The sequence below is a fragment of the Falco punctatus genome, assembly GCF_963210335.1.
Source record: "Falco punctatus genome assembly, chromosome: 14".
In the NCBI taxonomy this organism is placed as follows: Eukaryota; Metazoa; Chordata; class Aves; order Falconiformes; family Falconidae; genus Falco; species Falco punctatus.
The window spans coordinates 16,107,610-16,122,721 of NC_137594.1; the positions used below are offsets into that span (position 1 = coordinate 16,107,610).

General features: G+C 43.1%; 1 protein-coding gene across 9 annotated transcripts in view; it reads right to left on the reverse strand.

Moving 5' to 3' along the window:
• The window catches only part of ZNF423 (zinc finger protein 423), a 245,577-nt gene that overhangs the window by 14,263 nt on the left and 216,202 nt on the right, over positions 1 to 15,112 (reverse strand). For all 9 annotated transcript variants that reach the window (XM_080411209.1, XM_080411208.1, XM_080411212.1 and 6 more), the window contains 2 exons: positions 9,529 to 9,660; positions 7,823 to 7,938 (listed from right to left, as the gene is read on the reverse strand). In XM_080411209.1, coding sequence (XP_080267335.1) covers positions 7,823 to 7,938; positions 9,529 to 9,660 — 248 coding nt within the window. The remainder of the gene's footprint in view (positions 1 to 7,822; positions 7,939 to 9,528; positions 9,661 to 15,112) is intronic.

Consider the following 15,112-nt stretch of genomic DNA (forward strand, 5'->3'; position numbering starts at 1 on the left):
TGTGAACAGCTGAAGGACTTCCGAATAAAAGGTCAGAAGCTTCCAGGACTGGCTCCACCAAAATTTTCCTGCATGGATCTGGGTATATTGTTCAACCTTTGCCTTTACAAATGTATAAAACAGGAAAAAAACAACCTCAGAAAAAGTGCTGGTAAACTTCAGTCATGCATGGTTATAGAAACCACAGAGATCTGCAGAGAGAAGCCACACAGAATATTCTTGCTACCACACATTCAAAAGCTCATTTTCTTCCTCCCTGGTCAGTTTGAACCTTTCTGTCAGTCACTGTTCAACAAAACACAAACGTGTGTGTTTGACACCAGAAATAAGGATTTCAAAGTGCTATTTCATTCACCTGAGGAACTGCTAAATACTATCACAGTAGTAATTTGTGATAGTGTGGTAAAGAATGAAGAAAAGGTATTTGTTAATTGTTGACATAACAAAATTAATTTTCCGTCCCTAAACTTTTTCTCATCTCTCCTGTGAGCTCTGATGCAATGTTACTGACTGGCACTGCTGAAATGCCAACTTGCATTTCTCATCCTTAATTTCTCTCTAAATGTCATTAGTAATTGTTATTGCCAGACCAGAGAGTGCAATCTGGTCTTTCCGAAAGAAAATCCATTTCTCATTTCTTCTCCTGTGCTTCCTCCTTTTGGTCAAGGATGGATGTTAAACACAGCCCGTGCGCTCTGCTTCCAAGAAGATAGGAATACATTAATGTATCTGGAAGTAAAACATTCCTGCTTTATTTATTTACGTACAGTATGCCTGGATCTTTATGAATAACAAGATCATATATTCAGAAGGATCTTTAAAGCACATCTTCCGACAACAGTTACCAGTCCTTATTGAATAAAGCTAACTAGTAGGGGAAAGAAACATGCTTTCATCTGTGCAGAGACTCCTCTCTGGATGCTTCCATAAATTACTCTTTTTGGTGGGCAACAATGTTGCCAAATTTAAAAGCATATTACATGCTTTTTCTCTCTTTTTGTCACATAGAAAACAAACCTCTTCAGTGAGATGTGTAAACTGGTCCAGCTTTGGTTTGGATTAATGTATTGCCCTCATTTACCCACGCAAGTAAAAAGGGTTTCCACCACCAAGAGGGGAGGTGAGCTTAGACATCTGCGTGCAAACAAAAACCTGCAAGTATAAAAAGTTGGCTGCTTGCATATCACTACATACTGTGCCAGCACTTTGTATAGTTATGTGCGGCTCCTACAAAATTTGGTCTCCAGTACTTAGAGGAGAGTAGTACCCTGGCACTTGGAGGCAAATTTAGGAGGGACTCTTGTGTCATGTCAGACCTTTACCTGGATTCCCCATAATCAGCACATCTTACATTTGCGTGCCTGCATTACGTTTTGTAATGTATATGAAGTAATTAGTTCAAAGCTAGGCTGCATTTCCATATCCATTAACTAAAGGCATCTTATCTCAGAATAAATAGACATTTGGACATTTCCAGCCAGGAATTGTGCTTTCAATAAACACAATTGATGCATATACATTGTCTCTTGGCAGCTTACACTCCTGCCCATCTGTTGGGATGGCATGGTGCCTACGCAAAAGTTGGTTGGACCCTTGCCCTAGGGCATAGATGACAGGCAACGACGGGTTTAGCTGGGCAGCCTGAGCACCGGATCCAAGTGCCATCTCTGCTGTAGGAAGCCCCTTCTGTGTGCCAGCGCTGCCACATTGGAACGACATGCCTCCTTACACTTGATCACACATGTTGACACTTGGGTGCGCTTAAGTGCATTAATGACTGAAACGATGCCTTTCACCTGGCTCCCTTCTTTTTTTTTTCCCCTGCTCTGCATCGCTGCTGGGTTTTCTGCACATGTTAATGTGAAGTTACATTCACTTTGTTAGCCAGGGCCAGCCACAGAATAGTGCTAATGGTGTAAAAAGTGAAGGAGGGTCTTTTGTTATGGGACACGCTACTCCAGTGCCAGACATTTCCAAGCTTTATCTCAGGTGAAACTTTGCAGATGCGAGAGATCTTTCTGCACCTCACTAAAGAGACCTCAGGGATGATAAAGATGCAGCAACATATTGATCAGAGGCATCTTTCCAAATGAAACTGCTACACCTCATCACTACATCAAACACAGGGCAAGGCGAGATTTCTGCACCATCCTTTGTTTCCACAGAAGTGGCCACACAAAGAGGCCATGCATTCTGGGTTAGGTGGCTGCTCCAACAGCACCCCCAGCCTCAGATGCAGGAAACACCACCCCATTTTGTGCTAGGGAAGAAGGTGCTGACAAATCACACAGAGGTGCACAAGCATGAGCAGCCCCTTCTTACATACAGCATTAACCTCCGCGCATGTCAGGGCCAGGAAACCTCCAGCATCACCCGCACAGAACCTCAACCGCAGCCGCTGCACAGCCCAGGACAGCCCTGCAGAGGCTGCCCTGGCTTTCTTAGCTTTTGTCCTTATGAGAGCCTGTTCCTAACCCCAAATTGTTAAACAGCCATATATTCCTCCTCCCAACAAATTAAACATACATATTGAAAACTGGAGACCTAACAGGTAAAAACTCTTCCCTGCTGTGACAATAGATCAGAGGTAAAACTTGTGGTTTTGCAGTCCATAAAGCGTGTTCAGGCAGACAGACTCAACATGATGGGTATGTGCCTACAGCACTTTTAATTTTTAATTATTGTTAGTTATAATTATCTGACTGTGTCTGAATGAAACCCAGCAATATGGCTGGAATAGATTTTGGTATTCTTGTAATTTATTAGCTTTGTAACTACTAATAATTAAAATTTAACAATACTCCAAGCACCACAGCAACATTTTTTTAAGAAATGGTAGCCAAATCTGCTAAGATAACTGACTGGGTCATTTTTAGGATTTTAAAGGAGGACTAACACTAAAAAAAAAAAAAAAAAAAAGAAAAAAAAAAGAAAAAAAGAGCCTATCAACAACTGAAACACAAAGATATAAATTCTGTTTAAAAGAAAAAATGGCTTTTACTTGCAGAAAATTAATTTTACACATGATTTTGTGGGTGCTTCATATGAAAGAAAGAGCTCTTGGAAAAAGCTTGTGGTTTGTTTCCAGCATGAAGCTCCTGGTGTTTAACATCTAAGTCACACGTAAGTTCTGAAATACAGCAAAAGTTACGTTACATGAAAGCACTGCCTTGAGATAAGAGCCACATTTCAGGTCCCATTTGTCCTGCCATCCACACACTCCCCCAGGGAAAAATATTTTCTGCAACTTCGTCAAAATACCACAGATTTGCTTTTCTCTCACTGATTGTGTGGACACCACAGCCCAGAAGCACTGAGATATTTCAGTGTTGCAAGCACATAGGGCTGTTTGGAAGAAAAATTTTACTTCTAGTTAGGTAAGCTTTCTTGTACCCCCAGGAAGCAGGTAAAGCCCATTTTTCAAGTAGAAGCTGGTGACAATAACCCCTAAAAGATTTTCAATAGCTGGGTACAGACCCAACATTGCTTATGTCTATATTCAGCGCTCTGACCATTGCTGGTAAACTGAGCCCTTAGATGCAGCCCAGTAGACTTGCCTGGGTACAGGCGGGTCACGTAAAACCCAAGAGGCTCTCGTTCTCCCCATGTGCTTCAGGGGACACTGTTGTACCCCCATGGCCCCAAGGACCACTGGCGTGAGCAGGCTGGAGATGTTGCTCCTCATTGCGCCGCTCCCAGGGCACAGAGCAGCATTGTAACATCCCCCATCAGGCCCCATCAGACCACGTGGTGCCCTGCTGCGGTGCCCCCCTCGCCCGGGCAGGATGCAGCCCTCTATAGGAGACATATCTAACATCGAGCTGACATTAAAAGCAGACTTAAAGGAAAACCTGCTTAGGGCTTGATCTGCTGTAATCAGCGGAAAGAATCCCAAGGACTTTGATGTGGACCAAATCAAGCCCCTGGAGGACGTTCATGGCAAATCATTATTAATATAATGAGTGCAATTTCTCTGCAGCAGCTCATGCCTGTTTATGGATATATGAAAATTGCCAGCTTTTCACATAAAATAAAATGAGGGGGGAGACAGACCACAGTGTTAGCCAATGAGCCGTAGTAGCCACTCTCCTTTTGATATATGTCTGTTTAAAGAAACTGGGTGCTTAAAATGACAGCAAATTCCTCTGGTGAAGCTCTCTTAATTTAGTGGTTTGACATATCTCCAAATCTGAACAGAAAAGAAAGCCCTTTATTCATAGCAGGCAATAAAACACCTGAACACCTGTGCTAGGAAAGACCTGGCAGGTACCCTGCTCCCTCGGTACCTCGATTATTTGCGCATTGTTTATTATATCCCTTGCCTTAGTTTTCATCAATTGTAATCATTTAGGAGGAAACGGTATGATTAACAGTACACAAGCAAACAGCAGGAATTAATCCTTTAAATACAAATATTTCATTGGTTATATGATGGCTCCTTGGAAAAAGCAGTGTGGCAAAAGCATACATATGAAAATCCTCCTTAACTTTCCTCTGAAAATCACTGCTCAGTCACAATTTGCTTAATGTAATTCTCGCTAATTCTCGATGCAAGCAATTGAGGAGGTATCTTTCCCTGCTGTGAATCACACCACAAATATAACTCTCAGCACCCATAATTTCTGACCCATCTTTGGTGTTGGCAGAGCTCCCTGCTATATTTTAAATAGTAAAGACCAAAATTTCAGGTGTCACAGAACTAGCTCATCTCCCACGTCTCGGTGCCCTGCGTGCCGCTTTGACTCCAGCTGCCTGGGTGAAGCGGGCGTGCCAGCGGTGGCCAGCGGCTCCTGACATGGGTCCCAGAGCTGGCACTCTGTTTGAAAGGGCTCCTTCTGCCCTGCATGTGAGGAACCACCCAAACCTCCACCTCTACATTTGTTTCAGTGAGCAAGGTTTAGTAGGGGGGAAAGAAATGCTATAGCCTCTGTGTTCTACACGTTAGCTATAAATTTACTTTTTTCCAGGAGATTTTCATCATATTCAGAGCTGTCAATCTTACAAATTGAGGATGTGAAAAACACGGAGCTGCCAGCCCTTCCTCTTCTGCCCTAAGGGTATGTGGGGTTATCACACATACCGTTTCCTTTGTGTCTCATACTTAGCCTTAGCATGTTTTCCTTCCTTATTTCCATGAGATAATGGAAGCAGTTAAATAACATTCTGTTTTCTTATGGCAATATCATCAAGGTAACCTCACTGACTCATTGCTCCAGACTCACACCAGAAATTCCACTGTTTATAGAATGACTTCAGTTCCTCGGAGCTTTCTTAAGCTTTGGGTTTACGGCTCCATCAGATGGCATAAACTTCAAAACATAAACCTATATTAAAATACAGCTGCTAGTTCAGAAGCGCAAAGAGGGTTTGATTGCTTCCAGTGTTACACTGCCGAAGCAGTATTTGCACTAACCACTAAAAGTACATTTACAGTGGCAACGTTTCTCATCACGTGGCACACACGTGCCCTTCTGCACTTACTTGGTGTTTACCCTAAGTGTTCAAAGAAACGTTCACAAATCAGCAGGGCTAATTCAAGCCACTGCATGACATCTCTAGAAGTTACCTTTTCCCTGTGCTGCCTGTCATTTTCCCCTCCCTCCTTGTTTTTCTTTTCTGTAAGCACTCCACTCTGAATGTCTTGAAACAGTCAAATGTTCAATGTTGTAAAAAGTATTTTCCGTGGTTTCACTTAAAAAAATACACAGAAGTAAAACAAAGCGTAGGTTCAGATTTTGACACTAGTTATTTTACGCCAGTGGGAAAGCAAGATCAGAACTGAAAAGTCAAATTCATCAAGTAGAACCCCTTGATGGATGGTGATTTGCCCACATGAGAACAATTGCACCGTTAGGAGACTGAAAGGTTTATGCAGATTTAACCCTAACTAGCAGCTGAACAACAGGTTCACTAAAAATAATACTAAATCTTCATTACTCAACAAAAATATAACCAACGGTTGAGGAATTTAGAATAGGCAGCTTACACATCAGAAACTGATGAGATGAATGTGCCATGGCAGACTGGTACAAAAGTCTTGAGCATTTCTAACCGATTTATACACACATTTTGTGTCCTCCTTGGCTCAGGTATTTGGATTAGTGAAATCCCTGGCATCAAGTAAACACACATTTCTGAGTCACTGCTGAAATAAAGACTAAAACTGTGCAGCTAAGTACTGAATTTTCATTCAGCCAACACCATTCAAAACTACTCGTGTAATTATTATGAGCACAGAAATTTTAAGTGCACACAAATCCTGCATAAAAACGGGAAAATTACAATCATAATTTATCTGATTAAAGCTGCTATTTGCAGCAATTTTGCAATGCACAACACTTCAGAATTGAAACACTATGTGATTAAAACTGTTAATTGCAAAAAACAGGCTGCTGTTAAGGCTATAATTTAACAGAGTTTGCTTTATTTGATCATCTGATTTTAAAGGTTAATGCAGTGACCTAGGAAGCCAGTGTGCCCATTTTAATTGTGCTGGCATTTTGACCAAACACCACTTTAAAGGAAAAATGGGAGGATAAATCAGAACCAGCTTTGCAAGCCACTGCTGCCTTCATAAAACGTTCATAGTGAGAACACACAAACCCCAAATCTGCTGACTTTATTAAAATATTAACAAGGTATAGTTAAAACTTTTGTACACTTATGCAAATCATATTGCTAGAACAAGGGAAAGAAGAGATTCCCCTGGGAGAAAAAAAATAAAATCAACAAAGTGAAAAGATCAACCATCCTTCCACAGCATGACAGCACGACACAAGAGGCAGCAGCTTGGGAATTCAGCAAGATAAATAAAAACCCTCCAAAGTTTAAGTAAATCATGGTTTATAAAGCTAATAGATTTAGATGAGGCATACAGTACCATTCTATAAAAAGACTGCATTTGCTAGGGGACGGCAGCAGTATTTTGGTGGCTGTGCTACACAGGCAAGACGTGTGTGAGGAGGACGCCTGGGTGGGCGCCTCCCTGCCAGCTCTTTAGGAAAGCAAGCTCTGGTGGTCCATCCCCCATGAGGGATCAGGCACACTCGCCATCGAGGTTTCAGCATCTGCATGGGTTTTGCACCAAAGGTACCAGTGCGATTTGAACCCCAGCCTCACCAGCACAGCTTAAGGCAGCCCCTGGGGCCAGGGACCCGAGAGAGCTGCAGTAGCATGCCCAGCTCAGGATCCAGCCCCTCCAAAAGGCTTGCTGCCCCTGGGAACGGGTGCGGGCCGAGCACGGGCTTTGTAGAGGCTAATACTGCTGTGGCTGTGGCCCCCAGGCTGCCAGGGAAACCGGTACATAACGCCTGGTTTGCAGAACCTGCAGCTTATTGATGTGTTAGTGCCTTGGCGGAGCCTCTAATTAAGCGTGTTGAGCTGCACCCATGCTTTGCTCTCATACCTCGGTAGGAAAAATTCCTTTACTTGTGACTTAACAGTGAGGAAGGGGAGGGGGCAGCTCCCATTTGCTTAGTCTTTGTATGTTAATCAGTCCCCTGAATTATTAATAGAGAAAAAGAAATTATTTACAAGGTGTTTGACGTAGACATGTCAGGATGTAGCAACACTACTGTCAAGAGAAATACTCATAAAGAATCATGATATCTGTCTTGTCTTATTTATTTATTTATTCCAGCCATGCTCAGAGACCCCTTTCTCCTGATAGCACCCAGGGAGGCAGGAGGAGACCGAGAGACTGTTTAAGGGCAGAAGAGGCCATACTGAGGGTATGCACCTTTTCTAAATGCTACACAAGGGTGACGGTTGCACAGAGAAATCGACAGCTTTAGCATTGCTTTTAGTCCTGTTGTAAACATACCTGAAGCTCTGTTTGAAAGAAGAACTTCTGTGGGCACTGGGAACAATCATAAATTTTATCTTCCTGCCCGTGGACTGCAAAGATGTGCTGCTGCAGTTTGTTTGCCTGTACAAAAACTGAAACGACATAGTACGATTAGTTGAGATTGCTTCATATAAAGCATCTTGTCTTGAACTACACTTTTACAATTGCAAAGACTCTGAAAAGTCCAAGGCTACCTGCCAGAGAAGTGCCGATACACTTGGTTCAGCAGAATTTCCTTACAAGTAGTCAATTTAGAGTCTCCAGGCTGACAGTCAGCTTACTTCTAACAGACTCTATATCCTGTATGGATTTTTGATATTTCACATAAAGCTAACACTGTCCACAGGTAACTGGAAGAATTCAGTCGTCAGACCAAAGAAAGGACATCACCGCTTCTGCGGGTAGCTCTGGGCCCACGGCAGGTGCATCGGATGCATTTTTAATGCAGGACAACTGGGCCAGGAGAAGCCTTCATGGCTGGTCTGGAAGATGTGTGGCCCAGAATAACATTTCTGGCAGACACGTAAATCCGAAAGGGCAGGCTTGTCACAATTTTTAGACCTTTTAAATGGGTTGTTCATTCAGTATAAGAAAAAAGATTACGATTTAACATCACAAATATCACAGCATCTACATTATGATTTTGAATTGATAATTATTCTGACTTTATCAAGTGAAATTTGAAAGTGAAACATATGGAACCACAGGCTTTAGCTGGTTAAAAATACATCTCGTTTAATTTTTGTCTCATTTTATATGAATAATCTTCAGTATGTGAAAATAGCTTCTTCAGCAGAATTAAACACGTGCACTCAGAGAGTCATTTTACAGCACATTTCAGGAAACGATAAATTAACGCCAAGCTCACACAAAAAGCAGGCTCTCAAATTGTGGGCCAAACCCTAAAGACTGTGGGTTTGCCCCACTTCCACCCAAGTTAAAGGAATCACAGGTGCTGCCGTGCCCCTCTACTGACAGCAGGTCCACAGTCACACCTCTTCCACCCTCATCTCTCAAGGAGTTTGGAAATGCAGATGTTAACTGCTGGTTTTAAGAGAGTACAAAAGGCAGCCTTTAACATGCATCCTGCAGATCCTTTAAAAGCAAGATCACCCCAGACCATTTGCACCGGTAAGACAGCTTAAAATGAACTACAGGGAAGGAATACCTAGCAGGCCCTGAGACAGAAGTTAGAAATGTGCCAGAAACCTGGGCTTCAAAAACCTCTGAGAGAGGAGCTGGCAAAACTATACAGTTGGACAATTTGCTCTTACCAAACCTTTACTTAAGTGAGCCTCACCTCTGTGAGTGGACTGTGAGCTACCTAGCCTTTAAGGGGTCCTTGCTCAGGTAAACACGGGCTTGCAAGAGCAGGTCCATCCCTTGCAAGTCCTGCACTTGGAAACGCATCGCGCCTTCGAGCCATGAGGTATAATTTAAAAGGCTTCGATTTGTAGGGGGTGATGCGGAGCTGCTGCATGCGTCAGTGCTGCCTGGTGTCAAACACCACAGTGCTGCTCTTCAGAGCGAGCCCCAGTTTCAGACAGGCGATATTTTGAACATTTCCAAGCACAGTATTTCTTTTTCCCAAGGAAAGGACTACAGTATTTTACAAATCCCCTGAGTGTTGTTTCTGGATCAAGCCATGCACGCTGAGGCTTGTCTTGGCCTCCCTGTCTTACCTGTGAAACAAACAGGGCATTTGAATGTGCCTCCCATCCCCTCAAAGCTGTGCTCAATCAGGTGACACAGGAGCTTTGCCGGAGAGTCAAACATCTGGTTACACAGCTTGCACTCATGATTGATGCCTTCCTCTGCAAGGTTCAAATGATACAACTTGTTAGTGACACAGCAGATTAGCGTCGGGGATGCAGCAGCAGTCGACGAGAAACACCCGTGCTGGCGCGCATGACTTCAAGGACCCGCAGACATCGCTGCGGCTCCAGCCTTGCTGCTTGTGCGGGGCGTGCGGGTGTCCAGCCCCCCGTCGCATTTTGGGGCGTTGATTTTCAGCTGTGATGAAAGCAGCACTGCCATGAACATGTCGGGGACCCACGCGCCTGCTCCCAGGCTCGTGACTGCACCGCTCCACCTCGCATCCTACCACAAAGGAAGCGCATCCCTGCTCTGGGTATAGATTATTAAATAGTCAAACAGCATTTAAAATTAATTTAACAGTGTGAATTCAACCAACAACGCTGAAAGCAGGCTGAAATGCTGTCTTCACATCAGCCTACGCTGCAAACATACGGGAGAGGAAGAAACTGTAGGAGAATAGCAGGAGTCCAGGGAAGAGTTTCAGCCTTAATTCTACACCCCTTGTTTTCTTCCCCAAGGTGAAGAGAGAGCATTGGAGGTATTTAGATGTCATTTGAAAGTGTAATGTCCATGTCATAGATCTTACAGGGCCCATTTTAAAAGTCCCTATATTCTAGCTGAACTCATAGAGAAATAACAATAATTATTACTATTGTTTCAAGCCTACCACTTTTTAAAGATGACCTGTTTCTCTGTTTACTGAGCTTTGTGGTTCTGGGTGCAGCTGAGCCTTTTTTTGAGGTACTGAAGCCATATTAAAACAATTTTGACACATAAAACAATCCTTTGGTTTTCTTGAAGGAGAGAGTTGTAGAAATCTAGACAACACAACGTACAGTTTATATAAATCAGAAAACAACTAAAATTTAATAAAAACTTGTGGATGGTTCTGTAAATACGTCCCGAAAACGTGTCCCTCCTTCACTGTGCCAGCACACGAACTTCTCATGAAAACATATTTTTAAAAGCTAAAGAAATTCTGTCTTTTGATGTACACAGCTTTATTTTTGTATCTTCAAATATCACTGACTTCAATTTTTAGTTCCAAGATAGCGAAGAAGTGACTACGATACACCATGGACTAATCTCTTGCCAGATGCATTGGATCTTGTGAATCATGCAAGCCTTCAGAATCAGGTCTTTACTTATAATTGCTTTAAATTAGCTTTTCATATCTTTAAAGGGGCCAAACAGAGGGACATTTTTGGTTTCTATAAGGCCTTTGGTACTCTCAGGATCCCAAAGCCCTTTCACAAGGTGGGGAGTCAGGTGCCAGGGCAGGCAAACAGCAGGGCTCTGCGTGCGGGATGCCGGGCACAGCCTGTGCCCAGGCGCACGGTGGCTCTCGCACATTGGCACCTTGGCACGTTTGTGGCTAGAGGCAATTCCCAGCACACACGGACCTTGGAGGGCCCTCCATGTAGTGTGAAAAATAACAATTTTAAAAAAATAAAATCTCCACACAAGCGCCTTGTGCACCAGCATGTGCCGGATGGGGAGAAGTAAACAGGTGGGTTGGGAAGGAGGTAAAAAGAGAAAAGGAAAGGAAGGGAAGAGTCAGGAACAGGAAGAGGAAAGGGCTGGTGACTCTAGGACAGCAGCTCCATGGATTCCCTGAGCAGCCATAACCAGGGACTGGAATATTTCTAGAATGCAATGTGGTTTGTAATTCTCTGGTTTGGGCAGCCACCACAGATGAGCACATCGCCCTCTCCGACGGATGGGTTTCAAAACCCTGACCCTCTCCCTTCACTGTAGTGTAAGGCCGGCTTCTCCCATCAGACCCTTGCCTGAAAACTTTTGGCTTTGTGCAATCTTTATAATCTGCTCTGGCGGGGAGGAAACATGGGGAAGGGATACGTGTCTTGTGCTGAGCATCCTGAGCATGCCCACAGCTGTGTACAGCAACTGAACGCTGCAATAAACCTGGAGAGGACAAAGCAGGTACTGGGGGGAATGGAACAAATTCCTTCTATGAGTAAATCAGAGAAATCATGTTTGACATTAATTTCCTACCCTCCTCATACTGGGTGTTTGGCAAACGGTGATTCATGTACAGCCTATGGTCCTATGTGAGCACATGTGTTCATAAATACGGATGGACACATAGTGCTGATTAGACAACTGCTCCTTTCTGCAGCCTAAATACCTATAATTTCAGCAAAATTAAAAAAAACCAACAATGCTCAGCATTCCAATTGAAGTATATTCTTACAAGCTTGGTATGTTTAATTAGGTAACAGAGATTGTGTATTTTCTTGGTTGATCCCTGCAGTATTTTAAATAGTTAAACCCATAACAAACAAACTAAAACTCGAATGAAAAATAATAAAACATAATGGGTTCCTGCAGATCTGGAAATTTATCCCACTCGAGGCAAGACCTTTTGATTTGCAAATCCACTTCTGAATTATAAGGCCTTCTCCTCACCAGTGGGGGTTTTTATTCCACTCCCACAGGAGTCCATTATGTATTTCTTGTGTCTATAAAACCATCCAGGAAGAAAAAAGGGGGAAAAAAGTACCATGGTTAGCATGACAAACGTTTCTCTTTTCATGCATGTGTATTCAAAATATGAAAATGCCCAAAGATATAGATAGAATTTGCTGCTATAATCACTCTCTCCTCTATGGCATTTTACAGCATATTATTTTACACAGAAACACGACGCATGTATAGGGATACTCAGTCACCTTTGGAGAATAACTTCCTTGAATTATATAAGATCATATAGGTACATGCAAGGCGGCTTTTTGACAATGCGGCATGACAGCCAACACTCCAGTCAAATGTGTGGCGCTGGGCGTTAGCAATAGAAAACATACAATCATTTCCCTCATTTTTATTCCCCCTCCTCTTTTTTTTTTTTTTAAAAAAAAACACATGACAAGCATCTATGAGAGACCTACATAACTCAAGTGAATTATGCAGCCCCTCTCATTTGTAAACTAAAATGCAGATTTTTACAGCTTGCTGTGCTAGATCTTCTCCCATTTCTCCATAAGTGTATCTGGGTGTGGATCAATTGATTACAGGACTAGATGAGGAAACAAGAATCTTGGGTTTCTTGCCTTTTTTTTTTTTTTTTCCTGAGCTCAAAATAATAAGCATTAATTTTACACTTAATTTCTCGAAAAAATAATAGGATGTGCTCTTGTTTAAAACAAGCAGGCCTGCTGGATTCTGTCAGGCTGAAACTATGTCAGGCCAAAAGAGGAACAGAGCGCTTTGTGTAAAAGTATCATGGGGAGATGATAGTATCCTGTAATGTTTTCAGTACCTACTTTTGTCTCCAAAAGCATTTGATCCCTGGCAGACACATACTTATTTCCATACTGGTCTTGAGGGAAGCTGGTAGGAATGAGAGCTGATTATCTGAATCCTGAAGGTGAAACCTGGGTGGTGCCCACTGATGTCAAAGGCAGGCATTTGTATAAATTTGGAGGTACATAATTTACTGCCTCTTAGCAAGGATTAGCGGGTTGCGCAGACCCGGCTGAACTGCAGCGGCAAAGCGCATCGCTCATTGTTCCCAAGTTCGGATGCGTTTGCAGGACAGTTTTAAATACGTTGATAGGGTAGTTAGTAGCACTTACACTGTTGTTCTGCCCATTTTAGAGTGGGAATATGCTTCTCCATAAAGCTATTTCTGCTGCAGCAATGTGCATTTAATACATATTACAATGAGTCTCTAAGCCTCTAAGAGAAACGACACTAGCAGCCTCCTGGCGAGGATGCAGTATAATTAATAATGCTGTATTAAACCCATGTACTGTATCAGCTGCATTTCTAATTATAACTATATTAATGGCAATATAAAAGTACGCATTAACGCTGTCGTGTACTGACACATTATCACACCAATAACAAATAGGAAATAGGAACAATAAAAATCAAGATGGCATTGTCTTCACTGTTAGTTAAAACTTCTCTCTTCAACTTGATTTAATAAAGTAAAAATTTCCCTTATGGAATAACTGAAATAGTCCTAATTTGAGAGACCAAGTAAGACAATCTGATGCTTGTTCCTGACAACAACATGTACATCCCATCCTATAGCTTCCCAGACCAGTATATTTCTACTCCACTGCAGCAAATTAAGGCAATAAAGGGGAGTATGTTTCCTGTACTCAGATGTACACATCCATGAGTTAACTGCACTTTTAATGAACTTTGAAATACTGTAATTCAGCGTAACAAAGCACTAATAAATATACTGTGTTCACAGAGAACCTTCTCCTGTCCATTATATCATAAATTTGGTAGAATTAAATGGGCCATGTGCTCTAATTATAGTAGAAATCACTAGAAATTGGAATGAACGCAGGGAAATAAAATGAAAACTGCACGGAACTGTTCTGTTTATGCAGTCAACTTCCCAGTAAATAAGTAAGCGAAGGGAAAAAAAACATAAGGAAAGCAGGAGCTTCCCCAGTAATTTTTTTCTATGTGGCTGTGAAGGAGCAAGGGGCTGGGACCAGGGTGGGATGACAGTGATTGACAACCCCGTCCAAAACAAAGCCTGCAGAGAACCACTTCGACCCTTCACCTGGCTAGCACCACTTCACCACTGGTTTTCATTAAAAACAATCCAACGATGGAGGCAAAACCAAGGTCTGAGAACATGATGTGACTGCTAGGAGGGGATGGTGAATTTGCAGAAGCTCACATCGGATGAAGACAACGTCTGCTGTGCAGACGACATTTCTTCATCGCCATTGCTGCCTAAGCCCCCGACCTGCTATACAAACCATTTGGGCCACATTGCTCCATTACGTTTTTGTAATTAATCCCAGAGGATGTAGCTGAGCCCCTCCCTCACTGGTGAGGCTGCTGCAGGGTGAGAGGACCCCCCGCTCCCACCCCGGCATGGGCCAGCGGTGCAGAGCCGCTCTGTGGCACGGCGCCCCAGCGATTAGGCAGCCCGGGCGGTGAAAGGCAGCGGATTGATGGTGTGGCAGCAGAAATATCACCTGGGGAGCTGGGTGCCGTCCTCCCAGGGATGCTGGAGGTCAGTTACTATGGCAACGCCGAATGAGCTCAACCTTGTAACTGACCCTTATCTTTTTTTGATCTGTGGCCCACTTGGGACCTTGGCTGGAAATCAACTGGAAAATAATCTGGTCACATATCAGAAAGAAAACTATTTATACTTATTTATCCAGGTAGAGCTCGTATCTCCCTTTGACGACTGCCAGACTAAAGACACCCGTCACGTTCCCGCAGCGTTTCACACGGCTGTGCAGAACGCCCAGCTCTGTGCTGTGAGAAACCATGCCAAACCCCCCCGCCACCACAAAACACACACACAAACTGCCACGGATATCTGTGCTCATGGCTCTACTGATATATTGCCAAAATCTTGCCTTGCTCACAGCCCCTGACTTGCCCGTGCGGATGAGCATACACCTACACCCCTTCTTGGATGGTTTAATATTTTATGTTGGT